Here is a 27,036-nt window from a genome sequence, read left to right on the forward strand (position 1 = left end):
CCTGACAGTGTCCCATCACTCAGACACACCAGAAGAATGTGTTGAGTGATCCGACCAAAAGCTCAGGTGGTCTTAGGGGAAAGCTGGGGCTGCAGTTAACACTCAACATTAATATGAACTGAGGACTTAGTAGGCATGAGGTACATACAGTTCTGACCACTTGGCAAGTAATTAACCTTAAATCACCACAAAAGCTAGTGGATCAAAAACCTTTTCCCCCCCTAACTGGGAAGGGAGGCTCCAGAATGCTTAGGAACAGAGCAAGACCATAGAGCCTCTTGTCTTGTTTTTCTCCCCGGTTTTTAGCATTTGCCTGAAAATTAAGCTTCAGAGGAAAAGTTAAAAAAAAAAAAAAGGAGGGGGAGCATTTAGCTGAGTGTCACCCAGGGGTCACAGATGACTGGTGAGCTCTACGGAGTCTTTGTCAATGTGGCTTTATAATAGTGGATATCATGGATTGGGGGAGGGGGGGCGTGATTGCCAGATTGCTCATCTTGAAAAAGAGCACCCAATACAAATGCTAATTCATTTGTGGCTTTGGAATGCAATTTTCCACAGGCTCTAAGCTAAGGACACAGCATTCTCAATAGTTCATTGCTAAATCAGCTGTTGAAAAACACTAACACACTTCCCCAGTGAAACAGTACTGCAAATGGTTAGCTAATTAAGGGCGATTTAATCCATCAGAGAGCGGAAGTTTAGTGTTAGTACCAGTACATGTCCTGGGAGCATCCATCCTTTAATAAATGTAGCCAGTCACTGAGAGCAGTCCTTTCCTTCAGAGGGGGCAGTGCGTGAACATCACTGCCAGCATGTACACCCATTTCCTGGGCCATTATGATGTCTTATTCAGTTCTGGGTCCCAAACCAAACAGTCTCAGTTTCATTACACAGGTGTGTCTCCAAAATCAATATTCCTCTTCTTTCCATCTGAAGGACCTCAGGCTTAACAGGGAGACGATCTGAAAAGATATCTTACTAACACACGAGTCGGTGATAATTCTATCCTTCTAATATAAATGCTTTGTAAATTTTATTTTAAGAGACAGTTTAAAGTTGCTTTGCTCTTATATAAAGATTTAAATGGGGATTTTAACTGCACAAAAGCCTTTGTGATGGTGAGCTTGGTCGGCAATGTGGCTGGATTTAGAAGCACCCAGAAGAGTGCTGACGCACACCTCATGGTACACTTATACAGTGTTTGTGGAGAGTTAACTTAGGAAGAAGTGCCACCCTGAACCCTATATCCTCTTCCCTATCCATCATGGGATGAACTGTATCACATGTTCCTTCTACCATTACAATCTGCCATAAATCCCATGGGACCAAGCATCTACAGCCCAGAGTCCTCTAAAATCAGACATTTTGGTATCAGCTATACATAAGTAACCGTCATGGCGTTCCAGGAAAATGGTATCACTCAGACCAATCTGCTCAGATGACAGATTGCTTGGGGAATTACTTTCTGCAATTCCTACTCTCCACAGAGCCCTGGATATTGTCCTAGTTACACGGTACTTCACGTCTAAGTAGCGAGTGCCATCATGAGTGGGAGGAAGTAAAAAGGTTTCTCAGCTGGGTCATTTATCACCTTGAGAGATGCTTCCTAGTACACGGGGCTATTGGATGATGAGTGCTTTCAGAACACCTCCAAAGAGGAGCTGAAGCCACCTTATAGGCCTGGTCTATCTATACCCAACACACTATCCCTACTCTACCCCAACCCTGCCACGATGGCAGCTCCCTCCCAGGAACGTCCCTCAGTGCCCTGAAGAATGTCTAGTTTGCAGCATACCTTCCTCAGAACACCAGGCTGACAATTATGTTTGAAAGCCTCTTTCCAATGATTTGGAGTTGACAGCAAGGCTAAAATTCCAACTCAAGAGGAGCCTAGGAAATACTAGGACAAGGTAAGGCAGTCAAGATCACCCTGTGACTAGTGGGGAATAAACTGCCCTTCTTCTGCATAGAGCATGTTCCAAGCAAATAAATGACTGAATTGGTCCAGGCTCTCTGCTGGTTAATCTCATGGTAGAAAAATCTGGAGTTTATTTTCCCTCATGTGTTGGTCATGCTTGTAGATATGAGCACACACTTGCCCTTGCCTGCAGCTAATCCACAGTTGGGTATCATTATGCCATGGTTGATCCAGTTTAAGGATGCCCACCATATTCTGAAAAAGTGCATTTACAGTTGTCAGGCCAGAAGAGCATGTCAGAAATAAAATTTTCCAGTCCATGTTGTTTCCATCCCAAGCCATCCCAAAGTATGTCTAACCCTGGAGTGACTTCCTAGGTCAGGGCTAAGTGACAGCAGGATGATGGTGCACCTCTCCAGTGCTGGGAACATGGTGAAGCTGACTATGATGCTGACCCTTCTCAACCTTCTCAAAGAAATAAACCTGGCAGCAGCCCTTAAACGTAGCTACCTGGAGTCATGGGTGAGCTGAAGGTTGTATTGCTCTATGGATGTTTGAATATCAGTCCGCATAAGGAAGCAGGTGAGACCATCTCGTGCCTGCTCGGGAGGACCTGACTGGCAGAGAGAAAGAGGTTTGTACATAATTTGCTGTAATTAACTTGGCATGCGCCTAGAAAGAGAAAGGAAAAGGAAGAAAATTGCTCCGTGCCCAAAGTCAAGCCACACACCTGTGTTCTGCCATGTGTGCGAGTGACAGTTTGCAGTGATGACTGGGTGTGTCTTGTAAAGACAACTGTGTTTGTCTCACTGCACCCCCCCCCCCACCGCCTCCCGCCCTCTGTCAAACAAGAAGAAATTCGTTCCCCAGAGGTTCCCCTGCCCTGGGTTGCGATGTCCTGCAAAACACTACGCTGTTAGTCGTCTCACTCAGTCTGTATTTGAAACCAACTGGGAGGCATTGCTAGGATTCATAGCCTTCTTCCTTCAGCACCAGGTTAACACCCAACTCAACATGCCCTTTTGCATTCAGTCCAACAATGGCTGGGTCCTCTTGGCTGTCTTGGGGTCTCCTGGCAATCCGTTCTGGCAAAACACTCCAGTGACGAGGTTTTACAGAATTAAGTATGAGGGACTTTACTATCACAGTGGCCTTCAAGCTTATGTCCTTGAGGGCCTTTTTGCAGTAGTTCCGAGACAGTGTCCCTCAGTCCATCCTTTATTCTTTGCTCCTCTCCTCAGATAAGGATGGAGCAGGGGGCATTGTTTTACTCCCCAGTTCTTCTTCTGTTTTGCTCCCATTAAGGGGAAGGCTCCCGAGAGTGATCTCTGTTCTTAGCCGGGTTAAGATCAGTAGTCCCTGAGTAGAAGGAACTCTGCTATTCCTTACCATTCAATGCATCTCTGCTCCCACAAGAAACTTGGGAAGAGACAAGATGCTGTATGCACACCGATGAAGAATGCAAGGGCTGCCTGGAAAGACCCCAAGACTAGAGCAATTGAAGGCCAAACGCTCTTGCTGTGCACCTAAACTGGGTGAAGATCCATCCCTGTTATGGGTGTTAGAGTCATTGATTTGAGACTCAGAAGTCAAGCCAGGAAAGCTGTAATGACTGGCCTTACGTTGGGAGTGTTTGCTAAATAAGATCATAAGGGCAGAAAAAAAGTAAGTTGGTTTGGCGCAGCTATTACCTTAGTCAACAGCTATAAATGCACATGAATTCTGCTATGATTGATCCTATATTCTGATCTCTGAGGTGTGTGTCAGTAGTGACAGAATATGAAGGTCTTAGGGAAAATGCTTTATGAAGCAAGCATTGTAGATATCTGGTATTTATTTACTCCCTGCCAGGAAAGTTCAAGGGCTCCCCAGGGATATTCTCAGTGGGAAGATTGGTCTATGAACCCTCAATACAGCTGGTCACGCCATCACCCCCAGCCTTTAGTGAATGACAGTTCTTCCTTCTTTTGACTGTGAGTACCTCATGTTGGCCTGGGGCACAATAAGAAGGTTCCCTGAAAAGCACCTCCCTATGGAAATTTCCTCCCCGAAGAGGCTTGGTTTTTCTGGGCTCCTTGTTGACAGATATTGTATAACAGGAACTTGTGGATCCAGACAGCGGTGCAGAGTTCCATCTAATAAGAAAGGGTCCCCACATGACCATGCTGTTACATTTTGCTGGGAGACCTGTTTTCTTGTGACACATGAATATGCAGGCCAGAGGACAACCTCACATGTTCTTTTAGTGTTGTCCAAATATTTTGTGACAGGGTCGTTCAATAATGGCCTAGGACTCACCAAGCACATTATTAGGCTGGCCGGCCAGTCCTGTGTCTGTCTCTCCAATGCTACAAGCCCATGCCACCATGCCTGACTTTCACACGTAGGTTTTGGGCACTGAACTCAGTTCCCTATGTCTTCAAAAAAATATGTCAGCACATGGATGGACTCTCCAGTGTAAGTCCTGCGATATTCAAGCGAGAAACAGAGACCCAATCTTTTCACTCCTGATTTCTCTGAAAACTGGAGCTGCCTCCTCTGCCAGGGAGCCTGCCTGCTCATTTTCTTCTCTTCCCTTGCTGCTCTGGGGATGGTACTGGCCTGGAGCCTATGCCCTTGAAGGTGTGGATGAAGGCTCCTGTCCAAAACTGGACAGTGGAAAGGTCTCAGACTATGTTGTTTACAGAGCATGAGCTGCTTTTAAAAGATTCTCCGTGACCCATGCTGGAAAGGAAATCTCAACATGGCAACAAGGAAGTACCTGGGCTTTCCCAGTGCCTGGTGGTCCTGGGTCCCCACTGCCTCTGGCAGATGCCCAGCTAGGCAGAAAGGCTCCAAAAACTAGCAGGCTGCACACAATTCACTGAGAAACTTTGCCACTCTTGTTGCCTTTGTAGCTGGGCACATGTAGAAGCTGGCAAGGCTGAAGCATCCATAAAGAACCAGACCCCGCCCAGGCGCTGACTTTGACTGTGAATATAATTCTGACATCTATAGAGCCTGAGTCAGTGTAGGATTGATGCCTTAGGCCACAGATAAATTTTCATGCTGCGTTAATTTGTCTCCGAGGATTCAAACTTAGTTACTCAGAAGGGAAACACTAATTCTTAATACGTTTTTACCCACAAGCTGAGATTTAGTAAGCTCAGTCTTCCTGGATTAAAACAATTATTTTTAATTTTTCTTTTTAATCAGAGAGAAAAGGATGTTGGAGAACTGGCTTATTTCTCTTTCATGTAAATAAATTTCAGTTGGAAGAAATTGTCTTTAAGGGACAGCTAAACACAACAACTCTCCTCTCTGAGAACTGGAGACTTGTCTACACGGAAGGTCCCAACTCAAAGAGTCCCCAGAGGTCACCCCAAGCTGGGACCAGAACCCACTCCACATGGAAATCACAAATACACTCAGTGACCCCGAGGGTGAGAATGGGACTTGCAGCTTTTCCCACGGAGACCAGCAAGCACAAGTGAGCTCCCACTACAAGTGGGAGCTGCTTGCTACCTTTTAGTGTTAGTACAGTTCAATTCAGGTGGGAAAACACTGAGGGCAAGTTAATGCTAATTTGCATAATTACATTTTAAAAATTCTAGCTCCTGGGAGCCTCTGGTCATCTAGCATCTTGCATACGGATAACTTTGTAAAGACTAACTTCTGTAGATCAAGCCCAAGACTAGGTCCAAATGGGAAGCCTCCTCAGTCTCTTCTTTCCTCCCCCTCCCCCTCTGCTACAACAACTACCTTCTCCCCTCCACTCTCCCTCCCTCCTTCCTTTCCTCACTCCCTCTTTCCTTCCTTCTTTAGTCTCAAATCACTTTACTTTTTGAAAATATGGCTCCACTAATGTCAGCTGAGTGAAACAAAGCTATGTTCTATGTTCTTTTTTTTCTGGGTGAGGAAGACCATCAATCCAAGATGACATGCTTTGACGTGCATTCTTTATACATAGGAGACCTATGGTCTTTACACAGATGTGTGTGTGTGTGTGTGTGTGTGTGTGTGTGTGTGTGTGTGTGTGCATGTATGCATGGTTCCTGTGCTTCTGATTAGGAGGAGTTACATGCACTAAAGACCAAAAGACGTAGTCTAGGACTAAGACCTCCAAGTCTAGGACATAAACTACATGCCCAAAACTACTGCATTAGGAACAGGCTTTACGACAAAGAAACCGTGATGATGGGGATACATCCGTCTTACAGAAACAAGCCTTCAGTCACTTTTCCCAGTGACCTCACCACAGGCCTTACAGAAGATTGTGCACAGAACATATTGGGAGAAAATGGCATTAGTCAGGCTCAAGGTAAAAAACTGGGAGCACACGGTGCCACTGAGGATCCTGTTGCTCTCAAAGGTAGCAGCAAAGAAAAGTCCTTCTTGGTGTAACCCATCTTCCTGACAATCTACAGTGCAAAGTGGGTGGATTCTACAAGGATCAAATCCTGCTGTGAGAAATACTCATTTCATAAGGACACGGCCATAGGGCTGAATATAGGAGCTGAGAGAAGGAAGAGAAGACCCCAAATCTAAAGGGCAAAAAACTAGCACAAAATGCAGACTCTAGGAAGATCCATCCATGGCTCTGTGCTAAGTTCCTGTTGCTACCACACAAGAAACCTTGGGCATAAACCTCTTGCAATAAGTTACACAGCCTGTCAGCTGTGCCATAATATTTTTAGAGGTCCAGGGGAGACTTCATCTCTTCCAGCTTTTAATGACTCTGCCATCTATCTGTGTGTGTCCCTTCAATCCCAGTTTCATCCTTATGTGACCTTCTCTTCCTCATCTGTGCCAAAAACACCTATGCATTTGCTTATAGGGGTCATTATTATCAGCCACACTAAATACCTTGAAATGGAGTGAAAGGAGTCGTGGGAGCCCCCATGGCAGCCCAGTGGTGAATACTGGTTTATCTGCAGCCTGGATCTTGAATGTGGCCATTCCTAAATCCCAACGGGGCTTACAGACTTCCTGTCCCAGTGAAGACAGGCCCTGGAATTAGAACTCAAGGTTGTTTGCTAAGAAACATGTAGATTCAGGCTTAAACAAAACTATAGACGTGGTAATAGCTGGCCCTGGTGGGCAGCCCTGAGCTTATTCAAGAACTTAAGGTTTGTTCTGGACCCATATGAACAGAGATTGCCCTGGCAAGAGAAAGGAGGGCTTGCAGTAGGACAGTGGACAGTGGTCCATAAAATACATTGGATTCGCTCTGACAGTTAAGATAAAAAAAAAAAGGAGGCAGAAGTTCCTCCCCTAACCCTGTGCATTTTGTACTCCATATGCTCTCAGGATGTGAGCACTTCTATTCTTTTGCCATTTCCAGAAGGCCTGCTGTCTATCAGCTTTTCCAAGAGGACACATTGCTGGGTGTTGTAATCCTAGCATTTGGGAGGTGGAGGCAGGAGGGTCACAAGTTCAAGGTGAGTCTCAGCAACATAATGAGTTGGAAGCCAGACATTTATTTAAACCCTGGCTTTAAATAAGTAAGTAAGTAAGTAAGTAAGTAAATAAATAAATAAAGCTTTATCAAAAAATTTAAAGACATGTTATGTTGTTGTTGTTGTTTACAAAGATAATATGCTTCTTGACAGCCCTGGAAGACGCCTGTGCATGGAATCTGCCAGTACCTGGATGTCCAGCCTAGGCCCTCATTGCTAGTGATCTGGCTCGTTCGTCATGCCTGACACCTCTACTATGCTATTCTTAGCCCAGTACTCCATGATTTGACCAAGATGGTCCCGGCCAGAGCCAGGGTGTGCCAGATCTGGTTTGAGCTGTCTCCTGCTGGCTTTCAGCCTAAAGTTAATAGAGCAAGCAAAATACATTTGTAGAATAGGAACCATGGCCCCATTTCTTCACATAAACTCAACGACATCCGGTTGTTTCAGGATAGTAGCCCGATGAAAATGCACATCAGCAAACTGCCCTCCCTCAGGGTTTCATGTTTGTTTGTTTGTTTGTGTGTTGGCTTGATAGCCATACCCTACTGTCTCCACCTACTGTATGTCACTATAGCAGAATATTACAGACCTGGTGACTTATAAAGCAATCTATTCTTCACTCTTCCAGAGGCCAGTGAGTTTGGGATGTGTTATCAGTATCTGGCAGAGGCCTTTGAGCTGTGTCAAAAGCAGGCCAGCATCACATTGTGAGGATGCCTGTGTGCATGCAAAAAAGAGCAAGAAGAGCAGAGCCAGGGAGCTGAGGGAACTGAGCTCACATTCACAACAAAACCAGGCTTACGGCAAATAACCCATTTCCAATAAGGCAACACGAGTCTGTTCTCGGGCAGAGCCCTCATAACCTCAACGCATTTTAATACTGCTACAATGTCAATTAAATTTCAACCTGAGACTGGCAGAGGATGTTCAAACCCTTACCTGCTTTCATGCCAAATAGAGACATAGTAACATTCAGAGCCTGGGAAGTATCTCTGACACCCAGCTTCACAACTGATGGAGAAAAGCCAAGGGGTCCTCACTTAGGTGTTATGTGGCCATCTTTATTGTTCTTCCAGGGCTGCAGGCAGGGCTGAAGACTGCACTTGGCTAGAACACTTGCCTATGAATGTTGTGTGGGCAAAGACTGCTATTGTCTGCATAGGTGAGCAGGCTGTCGGCAAAACCTTTCTAGCTCCTTCTGGAAATAAACTACAAAATGTCACTTGAGGGTGTCACAGTGGTGCTAGGAATGTGTGGAGCAGAATGTAGCCAGATATCCTAGAGAGCCCAGTAGCCACATAGCCATCTCCCTGCAGGCTTCCTTAACCCAACCTCATTGTCTCTGCCTCTGTCTGCAACACCACTTGCTGCCGTCCAACAATGGCTTAAAGGTTAGGGTCACTAAATGCCCAGGCTAAAGTCAATCTGAAAGCTATTAGCCTTCCCAAGTACTGGAAATCACTGCTATTGTCTACTTCAATGCTGCCTCTGAAAGATTTATCAAACAAGTGCAAATGTTAGAATGCTATCTAATTATTATGGCTTAATTAATTAGATAGCTTAATTTTTTAGTGCAGGGAAACGATTTAGCTTGTTAAACTTTGATAAGGTATCCAGGGGAGGCAGGAAAGGGGTGCTTAACTAGAGAAAGCATCATGTCCTAAATGGTGTGGCACACTGGTGGGTGTGACAGGCGTCTGAGAATATGGTAAGGGCAAGTTACTTAACCTCTTAGCTTCAATTGCCTCATCTACGAATGAGGATATTAATGACACCATTACACAAGACTATCTCTGCAATGTGTTTGGCATTATGCCTGGCTTAAAAGGAGCCGAAAAGAATGTTAGCCAAAATAGTGCTGAAGTATCATTGATAAGAATAACAGTGGTGATCTTTATCAGCAGTAGGAAGAACAGTGATACAACGTATAAAAACTGGGTTAAGTGGACCCCAAACAGCCAGTTAATGAAAGGGTAGAGAATTGAAGAAGAATTCGCTAGAGTAGAGTCAGGGGTGGCCATATGAACTGTCGTGGTGAAAATGTGAAGTAGTTCCCATAGGATCACTTGCTTCAATGGATCCCCCATTGGCTGGCACCATTTATTATGGATCTCAATGTTTTGGGGATCCTTAGTAAATGGTGCCTTGTTGGGAGAAGTGAGTTGTTGGGGGTGGGGCTTGAAGCTCCATAGTTGGGCCCTACCTCATGTACATTCTCCGCTCCAATGTGCCGGAGCAGTGTGACAAATATCTAATACTCTTAATACTGTGCCTCCCATATTGTGATGCTCGTATTCCATCCCACGAGCTGGAGTAATCCCTTCCTTTTTGTTAATTACTTTGTCGTCACTGTAATAAAAAAGTAAACTAATACATTAGTCTTCATCTATGTTATAATGTTGCCTGGGATTTCCCCCCACATGGGAAACATCCTAGGGAAAGGGTTTCAGAATCAAATACTCGTGGCTTCAACCTTGGCTGTAACCTCAAGGAAGTTTCTAGGCATCTCGGGGTTGCAGTGCCCTTATGGGAAATGGGGATGGTCGCACCTGGGTGAAAGATTATACACATAGCACACACATATGCAGTGAAGAGAATGCACCTAGGACCCAGCAAGTCCTGGTGGGGGGTCTTCCCCCTTTGTTCTATGTTTGGCAGACAGCAAGATGGAACATCCATCTGGATAGGTGAGAAACATCACAACAAGCGCTGTGGGCTCATCGCTCAGTGGAAAGCACGGCGCTAATTCTTGACTTCCTCCCTTCCGCTGGAGGGTTTGAGGGAGGTACAGTAGGGCTGTCAGAAGGTTGGCCCACCTACATTTCATTATATTTCATGGTAGTTTTGGGTTCGCTGGAGTGCAGGACAATCAGAGGGAGGGGATGCAGCAGGAGCAGGTATCCTATCAATAACAATGAAATCTCAGCCACCACTTCCTCCCCTCCCCACCCAAATATTAAGGGCTCTTTTAAAGCTATGTATAAGAGCCACAGACAGACCTCTCCCCATTGCCACTCTGAGATGCTTATCATTTGCTTTGAATGACACAGATGATATGGGCAACCAACAGCCTGAGCACGCTTCGGAACCCTTCTCCACCGTGAATGCTGCTTGCCTTGACGGATGGGAAAGTAATTTCATTGAAAAGAAAATCTTACAAATCATCTCATTTCGACTCTCAGTTACATTGTTTCAATGCATACATTATTTCCCCTTTCCTAAATTCAAATAACATGCTTCCTCACACACACTACCCATGCCGGTTCCGAGATTTTGTTTTCTTTAGGTTTGTTGAAGTAAAGCTGATATGAATTTTGACATTTTAAGTACACTTTCAAAACACTCTCCTGTGATTTTTATAACTGTTCCTGACACTCGTGTGCAGTCATATGTCATTAGTTACCTAAATGTTTTCTATAATTATGTAGATTATGTTGACACTTTCTGGTAGGATGCTTGTAATTTACTATTTTGTCATTTGTGTCGTTCTGAAATCCATCAGATAACCATTTTCAATCGTTTCCAGATCAAGCATCTGTTAAAGGCTCCTGCTTGCTGTGGCTTTACTGCTGCATCAACTGTGGGCACAGAAAACTTCTAAATACATGGATTCTTTCTCCACTCTCAAGTGGACTTTTCCTTCCTTCCTTCCTTCCGTCCTTCCTTCCTTCCTTCTCCCTTTCTTTCTCTTTTCTTTTTTCTTGTTTTTTTTTTTAGCTCTAGTAATGACCAAATAATGTCACTGTAACATTCACAGTCAAATAGAAATACTACTATGCACAAGTCTTCATATTATTGTACAGAACGTGGAAGCTGTGTTATAATAAAGGCCTAAATAATTGTGGTGAAATGGATCCTGCGAGCTGCCCAGATGAGTCTAGGAGAGTTCCACAGATAAAGTGTCTCTAATCTGAGCCTGCTTTAGGTAGGAGTAAGTGAGCAGTGGGAAGAACAATTTCCCAGGCAGATGCCTGTATAGAGCTGTGGTAAAAATGATGGAGAGTTAAGGACTCCTAGGGTGCAGGATGAAAGCATTGGCCAGAGACGTTGGAGAGTTTATGGCCGTTAATAAAGGGCAGAGCAGCCATATTGGGGGAATCAATCAGCTGTGTTTACTATATGTAAAATTATTTATTATTATATGTAAGATTGTGTTATTATTTATATGTAAAATTACTGATGTGATCTAATTTCTTTGAAAACAACAGTATGACAGATTCACATTTTATCTGCTATAAGTAGCCCAGGATGGCCATTAGGGAAGGGAAACACACCCCATCCCATCTTAACTATTTTTAGTTCAAATAGAAACACATTACAAGTTGTTTCTGAGTGAAATGAAGGTGTGAGAGACATACATGCAGTGTTAGGAGTGCTTTTCAGAGACAGATGAAGAAAACAATAAGACAAATACAGTAGGTTATTGTCACGTGTCACCTGTGACCACCGTACCATTGCCATGGTGATGGATAGAGGCATGAACTTGTCACATATGCACAATTCATGCCTGGGAATTTGATTCACTACACCTATTAGAAATCAGTGAGAGGTGACATGTTCCCATGATTCGGCCACATTTTGATGCACCAGATGAGTACCATCTCTCTGACAAGTCTGTGCTTGGCAGCAGAGCCCTGCAAGATTCTGGTACAGCCGTGAGTTTTTGTGGGTGTGGTCTACCTAATCCCTATTAAGTCCAAGTGAAGGCAGTGGTAAAGCTTGGTAGCATGAAGGGAGGAATGATGTTAATTCCAAATCTAGTTAGTTACGTAGTGACAAAGGATGCTGATGATGGAATCAAAAGCCAGAGGAAGGCCGGAAAATGAATCAAGTACTAAATGGATGAATGTATCAATAAATGTATAATAAATTATGAGTTGGAGGAATAAGTGATGCTTTAGTAAGGGAGTAGGCCATACAAAGAAAGACATTTCTCATTTTAAATAAAAATAAAGCAAAATAATTTAACAATTTGAATCAGAAAAACTAAAACCATGTAATATATCACATATAAGCCATGAACATAGTGTATTCCTGTGTCTCTCTTTCACACACAGATACTCACATGCATATATGCACATGTGCTCACATATAGAAATGTATATGTACACACACACATACACACACACAAAACACCATAAAATTCCCTTGAGGAACAGTTTCACTTTCTCATACACTTCTGAGAATTCTCAGTGAATGAAGAGCCGTGGATGGAGAAACTAGCCCCTGAATCAAGACAGCATCTCACCATGATCCCCACCCCTGTGAGAAAGCATTACCCATTGGTCTGAAAACACATCCACTCTTATAACTTCATCCTGGAAGTGGAAATGGAAAGTCACACTTTCTAAATATTAAAGAGTCAAAAATGGAAAATGGGCAGTAAATATAACAATGCAAAATGCTTTGGCCCCAAGCTCTCCCAGACACTATAAAACCCAGCCCATCTAGTCTCTGGGCACCATGGTTGTAGCATTTCCAGGGGACAAATCGCCCCTGGAAACTGGTGTGCTTCAGGCTGACCTACATGGTCTTATACGTTTAGAGCAGCTTTTGTACCCTTCAGCCAGGAAAGATGGAAACCAGTGTGTACCTCCCTTCCTCTCTCCAATACCAGGTGGGTAGGGAGGACAACAATTGGTATCGGGGCAACTCACTCATCAGTGCCACACAGGGGACAGTCATGCATTAAATAGCACTTCTTGTCAAGATACAATGTGAACAACCCCCTGGTTCAGTCCAGGGAACACACGAGTGTGCGGAGAAACAAAGAGAGAGCCCACATCCAAACCCCACCGGGAAGAAAACGAGCTGTAAAGCTCTAGCATCCCCAGTGTGGTACACAGGGGCAGCCCTCTAATAACACAGCACATAGGCATTCCTGAGCTGAGAGACCACCCAACTGCATCCAACAAGAGCTGCTATGTACTCAGAGAACCTGCTAGCGTACCAAGCCCCTCATTTGCAGCCCAGGGCGCCCTTGTGACAACCTTTTAGGAATCCGAAGGCAAGTGTGAAGGAGTATTAATTTGGTAGGGAATCCGGTTTCTGTGTCCATGGCCCAATCGAAGGAAACACAAAAAAAGAGCTGTTGACTCTAAACATTTAGAAAATTACCAGCTACATGAGAACTTCTGAGTATGGCTCAGGACAGCATAGAAAAAGATGGAAGGTTTTAAGTGGGTCTCTTACCTTCTTGTCACTCAGGCCGGAAACCTGGTCCACATATTCCTCTTGGATCATGAAGGCGGCTAAGTTGGCAGTGTAGCTGGCCAGGAAAATGACAGCAAAGAAGGCCCACACTGACACCATGATCTTGGAGGTGGTCCCCTTTGGGTTCTGCACAGGTACGGAGTTGTTAAACACCAGACCCCAGAGTAACCAAATCGCTTTGCCGATGGTGAACGATGGGCCGCCTGGCTCTGGTGTGATACAAAAGACGGGGAAAGAAGGTTAAGCTTGAATCACTGGATCTGCTTTGATCTACAAGTTCTCAGAGACGAAAAGGTCCTAGCAAGAGTAGGAAACCTCTCCACTGAGCCATTCAAATGACAGCTTCACAAGTCAAGATCCTGTGTCTCCTCTGGGAGCTAAGGAAGGCAGAAGACAGTGTCTTAGAGGCAACTTCAGAGCCCTGGTGTGTGGTGAGGTCTTTTGCCAACTAAAACTCTCCCTGTTTTCGTATATGAGACCATTTAGATCACATAAAGTTGGGTAACAATGGTCAACTATCCTACTGTGGTCATATTGACCTTTATTCTTAAAATGTACCATTGTATCTACCAAGGAAATACTTTAACTTCCAAGACATCAGCAAGAATAATGTGAGGCTCCTTTCTACCACTGCCATAAGCCTCCATATGCCAATATTGGATGATTGAAGGTTCTTTTGGCTAAATTTTATTCATCTTCCAGCCCCTAGTAGTGATGTCTTTAAAATGACCTGGATTTCCCTAGCCCCTCCAATGCCAACCCTTCCCAAATGGCCTGCTGCAGCACTGGCCTCTGTACAAGGAAGCTCAGAGAAGAGACCATAGACTCTTGGCCCTGACCATGTCCATCTAGAACAAAAATGTAGCTCTTCTTGATAGATGTCCCTCCGCTTAATCTTAGGGCTTCTGCCTATACATGATTGGTAACTTGTCTGATGTCCCTGATCAGGGAGGGAGTGACCTCATGCACTATTTGGATCTTTGTGCACACTGCCACTGGAGAAACGAATATCTGCCCACAGAGTTTTCCAACATATTAACAAAGGTCTTGGGATGTTTCCTGGGATCCTGACAACCTGTGCTCAGCCAACCACATCATCAGTGGCTGTACACGCTGAACTTACTGCACTGTGCACAAACACCTGTGCATGTGGACCTGATTTCATACAACAGATGGATGAGTAGGACGTTGTTTACACAGCAAAGTTTTGCACACGGAGATACTCTAAGGAGTCTTGACATTTAGAGTGGAACAGTTTAAATTCCTCTGTAAGAGAAGCTTTGTAAGGTAACAGGAGTGATCATAAACTCCTGTACCATATTTGTAAATCTGAATTTCTGTTCTGGTTTTCTATTTTTCTCAGGGTAGATGGCAGTCTGGACTACCTTCAGCTCTTAACCATGTTGACTTTTGTCTACATTTACAGGAGCCTCAGATGGTTCATTTCCAAGTACCCTTTAGGTTAGAAGATAGATCCCTGCTTCAGGCTAGCCTTTAGCATAGGTGGTAAGTCAATGGCTTGTCGTGGAGACATGTAAAACTCCACCTTAGAAAACACACTACAATATAAGGTAGGGCAGCACTTGGAAGTCCACTGATGAAGCAATAGCGTGGCAACCACCCTAGATAAACAGATGCACAGTGAATCTGGTCATTCTAATAAGATCAAGGTAAGTAACCACTATTTTGAAACACACAGTGTCTGAGCTGCATCCCAGGTTTAGCAAATCAGTATTCTAGGTCCAAAGCCCCTTTGCCTTTTAAGTGCCCCATATACAATTCTTATTAGTATCTAAGCTTAAGAGTCTGTCCTCTTGGAGGTACATTCTAGAATAATTAGGATTATAGAAGAAGAAGATTTAAAATTGGCATATTTCTTAATCCTGGGACTTTTATGAAGTTCTGGAGGGACTTCATATTTACCAGGTTCTCATGACTCCTTTAGAAGTCTGATGAACTTTTTAAAAATATTAAAAGTGCTTCAAGCACAAGGCTAGTGTGTCTATGCTGATGCCTACCTGCCCAGTGAATGAGACCACCCTATAGTAGCTACAAGTGAGAACTGGTCGCCTTTGCCCATTTTATTTCAGACATGAAATTTTTATACTCCTTAGGAGGGGCAGGAGGTTAGGCCACAGACACATGCTGTGGAGACCCTGAAACTCAGTACTAAATCTTCAACTGTGGGAAACTCTAATGACTACGATAATCTTCATATACCCTCAGGTATTCTAAATTTTCTTATTCTTACTGTGTGTGTGTACAGCCTGTCTTTTCCCTTACATTCTCTCCCCAAAATTGCCTGTAAATTATGGTTTAAAAACTAGTGCCCAGACATGTGCCAGCCATCTCTGTTATCAATCTTTCTCCTTAATGATCCAGTACCAGGCTTGGATCTGATATGCACCAAAAGGGAACAAGGAGAACCTAGCACACATTTTAACTGCACATTTCTATAACATTGCTATGCTGACAACCAGAGATGCTGATGGTCTCCATCCTCACAGAAAGTAGGGAGGATATACGTAACAAACAGTGGATATAATGGTTCTGAGTTGTGCAGTCAGGGGGAAAGGCGGAGATGCAGGAGTTCCATGTAGCCTTACCTCTGCCATCAGCTAGGCACCGGTTGTAACCCACAGGGCTGAAGTATTCAAAGACAAAGACAGCTACAGCAGAGACAATGAGCAGCATCACAAACATCATCACCCACACGTCAGCACTGAATGGCTCTGGGAAGGAAAGCAAAACAGTGCTCAGGGTCAAAACAGAGAACAAACAACTCGTCATTTCCATCATCACCTGCTCCTGCAAACACCTATTTTAAGATGAGCAAGCCACAAGTGTGTCCTGTGCCCTTGGAGAGCCAGCGTTGAGTCAGGAAGACATAAGATACACCCAAGCAGCCCAGTCTCCACTTGGGCATAGAAAGACCATTTTATTTCAAATGCATAAAGACCCCATCATGCTTCTGAGCCCTGCTGGGCTTATAGGGGCAGGTTCTGTTACTCTCAGAACCATACCTGGATCTTTCAATGAGATTGCAAAGAGTAGATATTCTACAAGGAAATGATAGTAAACCGACTTGCTTCATGTCCTCATCAACATAGCTATGCCATGGGGGTAGGAACCCTCAAAAGTTTTCCACAGTGCTTGTGAGTCTTGTGAACAAATTCTTGGAGGCACTATTTTCAGGTTGAATCAGTTGAGCAACACTGTCATACACTGACTAACCATTCCCATTTGCTTTTGTGTCCTCACACTCTTCTTAGGGTACAGCGTGCATTTACTTTTTCAGCTTACTTTGATATGGGACATCATCCTAGATATCATTACGGTATGAGAACACAAGTCAACCAGTTTTTGTTTGTTTGTTTGTCTGTTTAAAGCTATCAGGCAGAGGTCATGTACATCTTTAATCCCAACACTTGGGAGACAGTGGCAGGCAGATCTCTGAGATCAACCTGGTCTACTGAGCCAGTTCTAGGACAGTGAAGGCTAGGCAAAGAAACTCTGTCTCAAGAAACCAAAAGCCAAAACAAAACAAGACAAGTAAAACAAAACCTATCTACCGTGACTATCAGTGTCTGCAGTAGTGGAGATTTTGCAGGGAATAAGAGAATAGGCATCATTGTTGATTCACAAAGCAGCTACAATTTGTCTCTTCTTACTAACCACTGTGGTTAATGGGCTAATGCTAAACTAGAGAACAAGAATGCTCTGTGAATGTTTTCTTCAGCATCTTTCATTGTTAAACCTATTCTAGCTGAGTTAGATCTCTCTGGCTTAGATGCACTCATATTCCAAAAGCCATTTCTATGACTCCCTAGACACAAAAAGAATGATCTTAGTTCTGTCTCATGATACACTGCCCCTCAATTGAGTCCTAAAAATAGTTCTGGCCTTTTTAGCTGTCATTTCACATTGTAAACTCATAATGGGTGAATTAACATGATGTTTTCCCTTCTTACAAGTCATTAATAAAGATGAAGTTGAGAGAGGGGGAATTGGTGAAAATTAGAAAATATATTTCCCACTCTGAAATCTACTTTATTATTGAACTTCCAAAGGGACTATTAAAGCCCAGGTCACTTAATCAATTTAAAAATACCCTTAACAAAGTCCCAGAGTTTACTAAACCAACCGTTAAACACAAAGCATTTCAGAGGCAGTGGTACAAACCTACGTGGTACATCTGAGTCGCCTTCATCTGGTGTGGGGAAACCTCCTCAACCCTTAAGTCTAATTTGTGAAAATCCTACCCTGGTTCCATGTTTTTATGGTTGACTGAGGATTGGATGAAAGCTTCATATTTGTAATCTCCCCCCCCCACCCCCACATCATCTAGTTTAGGGCAACTTTCTGCAAACAAATGTACCAAACATCATTATTGATCTTTACAATTTATAAAGGACTTCTCCATACACCATTTTTTCTAATCCTTCCAATGGGCCTTTCATTATGAGATGGCTGTACTTACTTTGCAGAGGAGAAAATTAAGTACAAGAGGTCAAGTTTCTTTCATACACAGAAAGTGGCAGTCAGCTTATGAACTGAAGCTGTCTTGAAACCTTGCCTAGCATTTCCCACAATATTGTGTGGCTTAGTTCTCTCGTTCCATCACAATGGCTCCCTGTTGTGGTGTGGACTAGAACACAGGCTATGATGGCTACCATGCCTGAGCTTTATTACAGAACTCCTGGAAAATGTTTAACTTACCCAAGACTCCAAGTCCTAACAATGAATCTAGTAACAACACCAATAATTTCCTAAAACAACACATGCATACGTGGCAGGTAGTCAGCAAATCTGGCATCTGTTACTCTTATAATACATGAACCTCTCCTCCTCCAGACACTCACAGGAAGAAGATATTCTGCTTAACATTCCCATAATCCCAGCTCTACCTAGCTGTACTGACAGAACTGAAATTAGAACCTACTTTATGTCTTATAATGTTTCAGTCTTCCTTATAAAGTAAACTTGCAAATAAGTTATACCCAGAAGCTACGAAAATGAACACTTCAGTGTGTACCATCTAGTAACATTTCATGTAAATTAGAAGAGCCAGAATTTGGTACATCATGAGTAAGAAGACTGGCTAAGAAACTTAAATAACTTAGGGAAATTTTTCATATAAGTTTCATAAGTATCTGTCATTCCACTTAGTGGTACATTAAGTGAGTTAATTCCTAAAGTCCAGAGTTGAAAATAAATGCTTGTTGTTGTCTCTTATAATATTTCCATTTAAAAAAAAAGTCCACCCCCTTCTTCTCCTCAGAGTGATTATGACAGTCTAAAGACTTATGGCTTGTTTAAGACCAGACCAGGCTTCCTGTCTCCTAGCCCAGTGTTCTGGTTTCAAGGTGACAGTTTATTCTCCAACCCCTAGCTCCATAGCCCCTGCAAAAAAAAAAAAAAAAAAAAACCAAAGACAAAAACAAAAACAAGAAATGGGTATGAGCTCACTAAAGACCTCATCTAATTGAAGTCGTGGCCCCATCTCACCCAATCTTAAATCATATCTAATGCTTTTTACATTTGGGTGATACTAGAAAGTAGGGAAATCAAGAATGGCATTGGGAGAAGGCGGTGACAAAGAGGGGTACGAGGAACTGTCAGATGAAATCTGGCCAGCAAAATCTCAAAAACTCACATGGAAACAGAAAACATTGATGAATTCATGTGTGTGTTAATCCTAAACTCAATTCTTGGGGACAATGAAAAAGTAAATAGGTCTCTTGAAGATGTAGTAGTTTGAATGAGTATGGTCACCAGAGATTCATGTATTTGCCTGCTTAGTCCCCAGTCAATAAACTGTTTGAAAGGACTAGGAGGTGTGGCTTTGTTGGAGAAGGCATGGCCTTGTTGGAGGAAGTGTGTCACTAGAGGTGGGCTTTGAGGTTTCAAAAGCCCACACCAAGCCCAGTGGCTTTCTCTGTCTATGTCTTCTGCCTATGGATCAGGATGTAAAGTTCTTAGCACCATGCCTGTCTGTGTCCTGCCGTGATGATAATGTATCAACTCTTTGAATTGTAAGCAAGTCCTCAATTAAAGACTTTTATACAAGTTTATATAAAAACTCTTTTATATAAGTTGCCTCAGTCATCGTCTCTCTATAGAGTAATAAAGTAGTAACTAAGACAGAAGATATTTAAATTTAGAAGTTGTTGCAGCAGAAACAAGACTCAGAGGTCAACTAACTGAGAACCATATTCTGTCATATACTGTGGGTAAGAAAAAGGAAGTCCCTGGATGGAGTAAATTTGTTCAAGGTCAAATGAACACTAAGGATGAAGAGGAGACCAAGTGGCTTCTGATGACCATTCAGGCAGTATTTGCTTATATGACACCATACCTCAATGATTCCTGGGTGCTCTTAATGTTTTTGTGTGTTGAAGAATAACCAAGTACTCCCCAAGTGGATTAAATGTTCAACAAGCCACTTCCTGCAATTGTTTCTCATCCTGTCTACTTGTTCTTGAGTCTACTTCCTATCACCAGCAAACACATGACTTACCTAAGAAGGCAGAAGGTGACACAGTCCCATTGCTGCGTGATACCATGACACTGATGCCAGTCTCTATGAAGGGCACAGAGAAGTCAACCACCTCTGACCGTTCTTCATTGATAGTTAGTGATCCCACTGCCATGTAGGCCCTCTTCATGACCACCTGAAGAGAAAGACACAATGCTCCCATCAGAACATTCTGGAAGACAGGTCCATCACAGGCAAAATTCTCATGGCCCAGCAGTAACTTGGGCACCATCCTCTAGAATGCCCTTCACCTCCTCTTGGCTCTGTTGTTGGCCCGATGTTCAGCAGTTTGGCCAGCAGACCCCAGGGAGCCTTCTGGGCACTCGGATTATAAGCACATATCACTGTGCTTGAATTTTTATTTGTGTTCTGGGGCTCAAACTCAGGTCCTCATGATTACGAAGCAACACATTACTGGCTGAGTTATCTCTCCATCTCTAGTTACTAGTCTACATTTTGTTAAATTCATAAGACAATTCTTTAGCAATATTTAAGCAAAACGTAAGTGCACAGCAGAAATGACATTGTTGTGACCTTGCCTCCTGACACTTACCTCACCAATCATGCCGTTCCAGGTCCCATTGATTTTCTTTCCATGCTTGCCATTGGTCACCAGGTAAAGGTCATAGGTGAACTTCACAGACTTAGAAATTTTCTTAAGGATATCAATACAAAACCCCTTGCAGCATTTTTTGATGTAGCCTGGTTCCTCATCTGTTTTATTCCTACCCAGTTAAAGAAAAAACAAACAAACAAAGCAAGACTTTGTACAAGAAGGAAAATTTACTTTTTTCATTAAAACTCCAACATCAACCCTCATCCCCAAGTAGAATTTATTACTAAATGAGGAAAGAGAACAAACCTAGAACTGTGGTATTTTTAACTATCTAGGTATCCTGAACCATATCACAGTATACTTCAATGTTCCTTTGGAGTATAACGTAGATAGGGAAAAGGCATGTATCCTACATGCTTAGTTCAATAACTTTTTCCATTGAGTTCATGGTTTTAATCAAAACCTGAATTGAGATGCAAAATGTCTACCAGACCTTTGGAGACTCTGCAGTCTCCCTTTGAGATGTTTTTCCTTCCCCTCCTTCTTAAAGAGTGTTGTTATCCCAATTTTTTTTTATAGCATAAATCAAGTGGAATTATTTCCAAATATGGGTCTAATTCTCAAAATACTAGCTTAGAGGAAACCCATTTCCATGCGCAAAGAAAGTTAAAGCTCAGTAAACTTCAGGTCCCAACCATTGAGGCTGGGCACGTTCAAAGAACCTTAGCACAGCAGTCATTCCCTCCAGTCAGAGGTATAGATGGAGCCACACATTTGATCAGAACTCCCATTGATCCTATAGCCCAATGGCAGCTAAGAATTTCAGAGGGTGCCTAACTCCAGGTCAGCAAACAGCACATCTGACTCTCCTGGGCCACCTAGACCCATCCATCTGGGGAGGTGTCATACTCAGAAATGATGCGCTTCTGGCACGGGACTGTATTCCGCATGCAGGTCCCACTGAGAGGGTCCACACTTTCCACAATGACAAACGGCGCCTCCTCCAAGGTAACGATGCTCAGATGGTCATCTTCCTGTTCTTCAGTCTCAGGACACATTCGAGGCCACACATAGTATTTCATCTGCAGGGACTTGTCTTTCCATTTCCCCACCTGCACAGAGAGAACAAAGAACTCAGCAGCCATATGCCGTAGATAGTTTTCTAGCCTCTCCTGGTCCTCTCTGAATTGCCTTAGAAGCTGTCAAGCAAGGGCAAAACAATACCAGCGCAGAACACAATGGCGAGAATAGTTTCTAGAACATATGCTGAAAATAAAAAGACTTTACCTAACACAGCGGTTCTCAACCTTCCTAAGGCCACAACACTTTAATTCGGCTCTTCATGTTGTGGTGACCACAAAATTATTTTCATTGTTATTCCATGGCGATAATTTTGCTACCGTTATGCACCGGAACATAAATATCTGTTTTCTGATTGTCTCAGGGAGACCCCTGTGAAAGGGTAGTTCAATCCCCAAAGGGTAAAAACCCACAGATTCAGAACAGCTGCTCTAAGAGAGGTAATTCTTCCAATTACTAACCCTTTTATGTATTCAGCATTGAATGAAGGAAGACCTGTTGTGGCCAGAGCATCCTCCTAACCTCATCACTCCCACACTAAGAGCTGTGTAGTTCTTGACTTTCCTGGACTACATAACTGTGGGGTTTGTTTGTTTTACTTAACTATAACAATAAATATAATCCCAAGATCAGAAAGAATTATTAGGAAAGATAAAAGAATGCCTATGGCAAATGAGCAAGCTGGAAGTCCTCTGAGCTGTAATGGAAGTTCTCAGGGGAATTTTTCAGGGAACTAGGAATCTCTGATTCAAAACAAGGTAACATTTCTATGAATGGGTACAGACACTACTTGCTTGGAGAAGGGAGTGTGGTTGGTTGGGCTAGTGACAATGTGTGCATGTGTTAACGCAGAGTTAGTTGTACCTGCTGGACTAAGAAGACATATAGGTATGAAAGGGATGGGTGTCTCTGTGAGAAGCCACTTGGGGCCATAGCCACTATACCACTCATCACTAGGAAACACCATCACTGTGACTCTAGTGCGAAAGGTGCGCACTCTCTGAATCCCCTACAGCAGACCTGCTGTCAGTATACATACCGGGAGAAATGTATGGCTTCAGCTGCCTTGTGGCAGAGGCCTGCATCCCTGATTTTATGTAGAAACTATCCAGCTTTGTTGCTAGGTTCTTACTGTACTGAAGAACCTCCAGGGGAAAGAAATCATTTTCCTTTTCAGTAACTGAGCATCTTCAGTTGTCTCAAGGAGCTAAGGCATGATCCAAGTCTACGTCTTTCCGTAGTTAGGGTGATGCAGGGGAGGGACCAGGTCTATGAAACAAATTGGTTTGTGTAACTCCAGGAATAAATGAGATTAACTTCATTTTCAAGCTGACAGACACGGATTTCTATACTAAGACCTACCCAAGCTCCCTCTCATCGGAGTTTTTGCTTTTGTCTGCATTTAAGTGTGATTAGTTCCTCCCTCTAGCTTGTCCCACAATGCTGATCACTTTACTCCCATGGCCAAATTAGGGCCCCCTAGCCACCGCCTGTTCATTACATCTTCATAACATGGGCATTGATTTTGTGTCCTAGACTATTTTGTTTGGCACTTGCTCAGTTTTTCTCTGGCATTAACTCTGGGGCCAGCTGATTTGTTTTTATCCTTTAAGCTATTTTGCTTCTAGGCTCAGAAGGAAGTGTTGAAACAAGTATTTTCTTTCCTCTCTATGCATAGATGCGCCAGGACCTCTGATGGGATTATGACCTAATAATCCATCATAAATTGAAAATGTAAGATTAAAATGTATTGCACACTCTTGACCTACGGAGCATCATAGCTCTTTAGGAACACAGTATTATATAGAGCATTGGTTGTTTGCCTGTGTGATCTTGTAGCTCTTATGGCTCATGAGAGATGTGGTTCGCTGCTACTGCTTAGCAGCATGAGAGGATATTCTACCACATATCAGCAGTCCCCAAATCAAAATACAAACACACACACACACACACACACACACACACACACACACACACACCCCTATAGTGGCGACTGTTTGCTCTTCAATAAATTATTGATCTTGAATAACTATTGATCTTGATTTTGTTGCAAATCTGTTCACCTCATATTGCTAAGGCTAGGCTAGCTTCAAATGACTTCCCAGAAATGTGGAAATATTTACGCCCTCAAACGGACCTTTGGCAAGAGAAGACACAGCCCTGGAGGGCCATTGAATCAGATACTTTCCCAAGCAAGCATATTTATTCCAGGAGCCAAAGTAATATTTTATTATTCTATGCATGTTTGACTATAAGAAAAAGGTTGAAAAGCCTTAAAGTGTCTATCTATCTATCTATCTATCTATCTATCTATCTATCTATCTATCTATCATCTATCTATCTATCTATCTATCTATCTATCTATCTATCTACAAATCTGATCATCTTCTCCCAATAAGTTCTTCTGGCCTCCTTTTCTTTTAAATGCAATTGTATTCTTCTGTCTTTATTGCAATTAACCAATACTAGAGAAGCCTAGCAGATCCTGTGACTCCCGCAGGACATCTTGGCTCACATGATATTCCACAAGAGTTCTGTTGTAGACACTGCTTCCACGTGGCTTTCTTATTGAATGCTATGGATTTGATTAGTTATAGAATGCTTTCAACGCAAACATGAAGATCTGTGTTCAGATACCCAGCATGCATCTGTAATCCCACCTCTGGGGAAGCAGAAACAGGTGGATTCCCCAGAGCTCACTGGCCAGTCAGCTTAGCCTGACTTGAGAGCTTTAGATACAGTGAAAAATCCTGTCTCAAGTAAGGTGGAGAGCAAATAAGAAAAGTATTCACTATCAATTTATGTCCTCCATACACATACATACACATGTGCACACACTGACATAACCACACATATCACACACACACACACACACACACCTCAAGACTTTGCCATACAATGTCCATTCAAGGATTTCAACAACTTCTCCCTCTCCTTAGCACTGTGCCCAAATGTCTTGCCTATATGTTCAAGGCCTGTGTGTGACTCTAGCCTACCTCAATGGAATTAACTTCAGTGCCATGGATCATGAGATTCAGAAAAGAAAGTCATTTGATTTAAGGGTGCCCAATACAGGTCAGCCAGGAACATTGTAAGAAAACATCGCCATTTTCTTTGCTAACAGACTTAATGTATCTGGGAGGGTCGATGCTGCGGAGAGAGCTCTTTGGCAAAGTTTCCCCTGACATTCTTGTGAACAAGATGAACTACAACATGGATTACTGCATACTTTGACAGATCGAGAAGGGGTTTTAAAAATCTATATCCGAAAAGAAAGGATTGTTTAATGAATCAGTGTCAGCACAGAGAGAGGTCTTTAGTGACATGTCAGGAGACTCTGTTCTTAGAAGTGACCTATATAGTGTTTTAAAGACAAAACTGAAATTGCGTTCAAGAAATTGCAGACAATAATGACCCAGTGAGGACAGATGACGTCACATAAATTGCTGAATGGAGTCTGAGGAGATGCAAATTAATTGGAATGACGGATGGAACCGAATGGAATGAAATACAATGGTATTTATTCTCAAACTCTAGCATTCTTTTTTTTTTCCCCAAAGCAACTGTTCTGAAAAGGAGATATTTCAATCAATGGCAGTCTATAAAAGCTATTGTAATAACAGATGATGTATTTATAGATGTACAGTGTCTAGCACATGGTGTGAAGGGAGGGCACAGATGATCACTCCCTGCTTTGTGTTCACAATGCCCCAGCAGGAAAACTCAGTTCTGATCCTATAATTCTATGATCTCCTGACTTTTATTAAATATGCCATTCTCATTTCCCCAACAATAAGGTGTTCCCAGAGTTCTCACATACCCTTTCCCAGACTAACTGGATCATACCTATGTTGTGTGTCAATTCAATTCAACAAAAATTACACACCAGTGTGTGGCAGGCACTGGGTTTAATATTGGTAGACAATAGGACTGCATGGTGTTTATCGGGGGTGGAAATGTGTCAGGCTCTGAATTTGTCTAATAATCTCATTTGTCATCACAGCTAACCTGTGGGATTCACTCCCCATTGATAGCTCCCTCTGCAAAAGGAGTTGCTGACTTCTAAGATATCAAGAAGGATAAGTGGGTGCTACATGCACCATTAGTCAAGCAGGCTGACTCACTGAGCACCTGCTGGAAACGTTCTCCCAACTCAACACTGAAATAGTAAGACCAAGGTACACCCTCCAAGAACAGTCCAGAGCAGGCCAACCTGATGGACAGCCTCACGTGAGGCCTTGGCCATTGCTACTATGGAAGGGATTAACAAATACTTTGGCATTCAGAGTAGAAGTGATCATGTTGGGAAAAGTCACAGAGAGGCTTTACAGAGACCTCCCCTCCCTTTTTAAAGCTGAACCTTAAAAAAGAAATTGTAGCCCCTGAAGTGGAGAGTTCTCCATCCCCTGGAGTAGCAGTATTCTCTTCTTTCTCAGGTCCTAATGATCACTGCTATCCAAACTCCATCACTCTCAAGAGGCCCCTCAACTGCACTCATCTCTTTCCACGTGGAAACTGCTCGGTGGCATTGGTGGCTCGGACTGAGCACGGACACCATGAAATTGTTAAATTCTACAGATCAGCACTGCCTTGGCTCACCCTGCCCTGTTGTTGGCATTGGCCAGCTCTCCTCTACACAGAATAACCAAGCCACTCTACTCTGTGGTATTTCCTTCCTTCTTAAATGGCTTCAATTCTTTTTTTTTTTTTTTTGAAGCATTGCCAGTGTCTTGTCCTCTTAAGCTAAGTTCTAAGTGGATCCCTAAAGGATTCCAGTGAGCATGAGCAAATTTCTAAAACTCTCAGGGCTTTGCTTTGCATATTCAGGAAACAGGAAACGGGAGACTTGATTTCTGTGTCTCACACATAGTTTTATGATCCCATGACCCACTCTGGATGGGGGCTTTCGTAGTATTGCCTGCAGAGAATGGTCAAGGAGGAGCTCTTCCTATTGCCCAGCTTCTCCAACAAGGGCAATAGCTGAGGTTTTGATACAACAGACTCTTCTGTCTTAACCACAATTAAATTTCACTGTGTTTCCCCAAGGTCCAAATTGATGGAGGACTGAAAGAAGAAACCTTTGTAGACAATTTAATACATAGCAACTCAGGTCAGAGGGTGTATTTAAATGCCTTAAATTTGATGTTTTCTGTGCTGGGAAGCAAACTCAGGGCTATGCCCATTTTCAGTAATTTGCTCTACCAATGTGCCATACCTTCAACCTCACCTCATATTCTTTATAGAGCAAGGCAGGTTATTTTAAATGATAAGCACTCAAAATTAAAAATCA

At 43.0% G+C, this 27,036-nt stretch overlaps 1 protein-coding gene across 5 annotated transcripts in view; it reads right to left on the reverse strand.

Annotated features, from left to right (window-relative positions):
• The window catches only part of Grin2b (glutamate ionotropic receptor NMDA type subunit 2B), a 450,218-nt gene that overhangs the window by 29,053 nt on the left and 394,129 nt on the right, over positions 1–27,036 (reverse strand). For all 5 annotated transcript variants that reach the window (XM_021164703.2, XM_021164705.2, XM_029478515.1 and 2 more), the window contains 5 exons: positions 21,576–21,778; positions 20,664–20,835; positions 20,093–20,246; positions 16,179–16,304; positions 13,552–13,781 (listed from right to left, as the gene is read on the reverse strand). In XM_021164703.2, the coding sequence (XP_021020362.1) occupies positions 13,552–13,781; positions 16,179–16,304; positions 20,093–20,246; positions 20,664–20,835; positions 21,576–21,778 (885 nt within the window). The remainder of the gene's footprint in view (positions 1–13,551; positions 13,782–16,178; positions 16,305–20,092; positions 20,247–20,663; positions 20,836–21,575; positions 21,779–27,036) is intronic.

This window comes from Mus caroli, chromosome 6 (assembly GCF_900094665.2).
Source record: "Mus caroli chromosome 6, CAROLI_EIJ_v1.1, whole genome shotgun sequence".
NCBI lineage: Eukaryota > Metazoa > Chordata > Mammalia > Rodentia > Muridae > Mus > Mus caroli.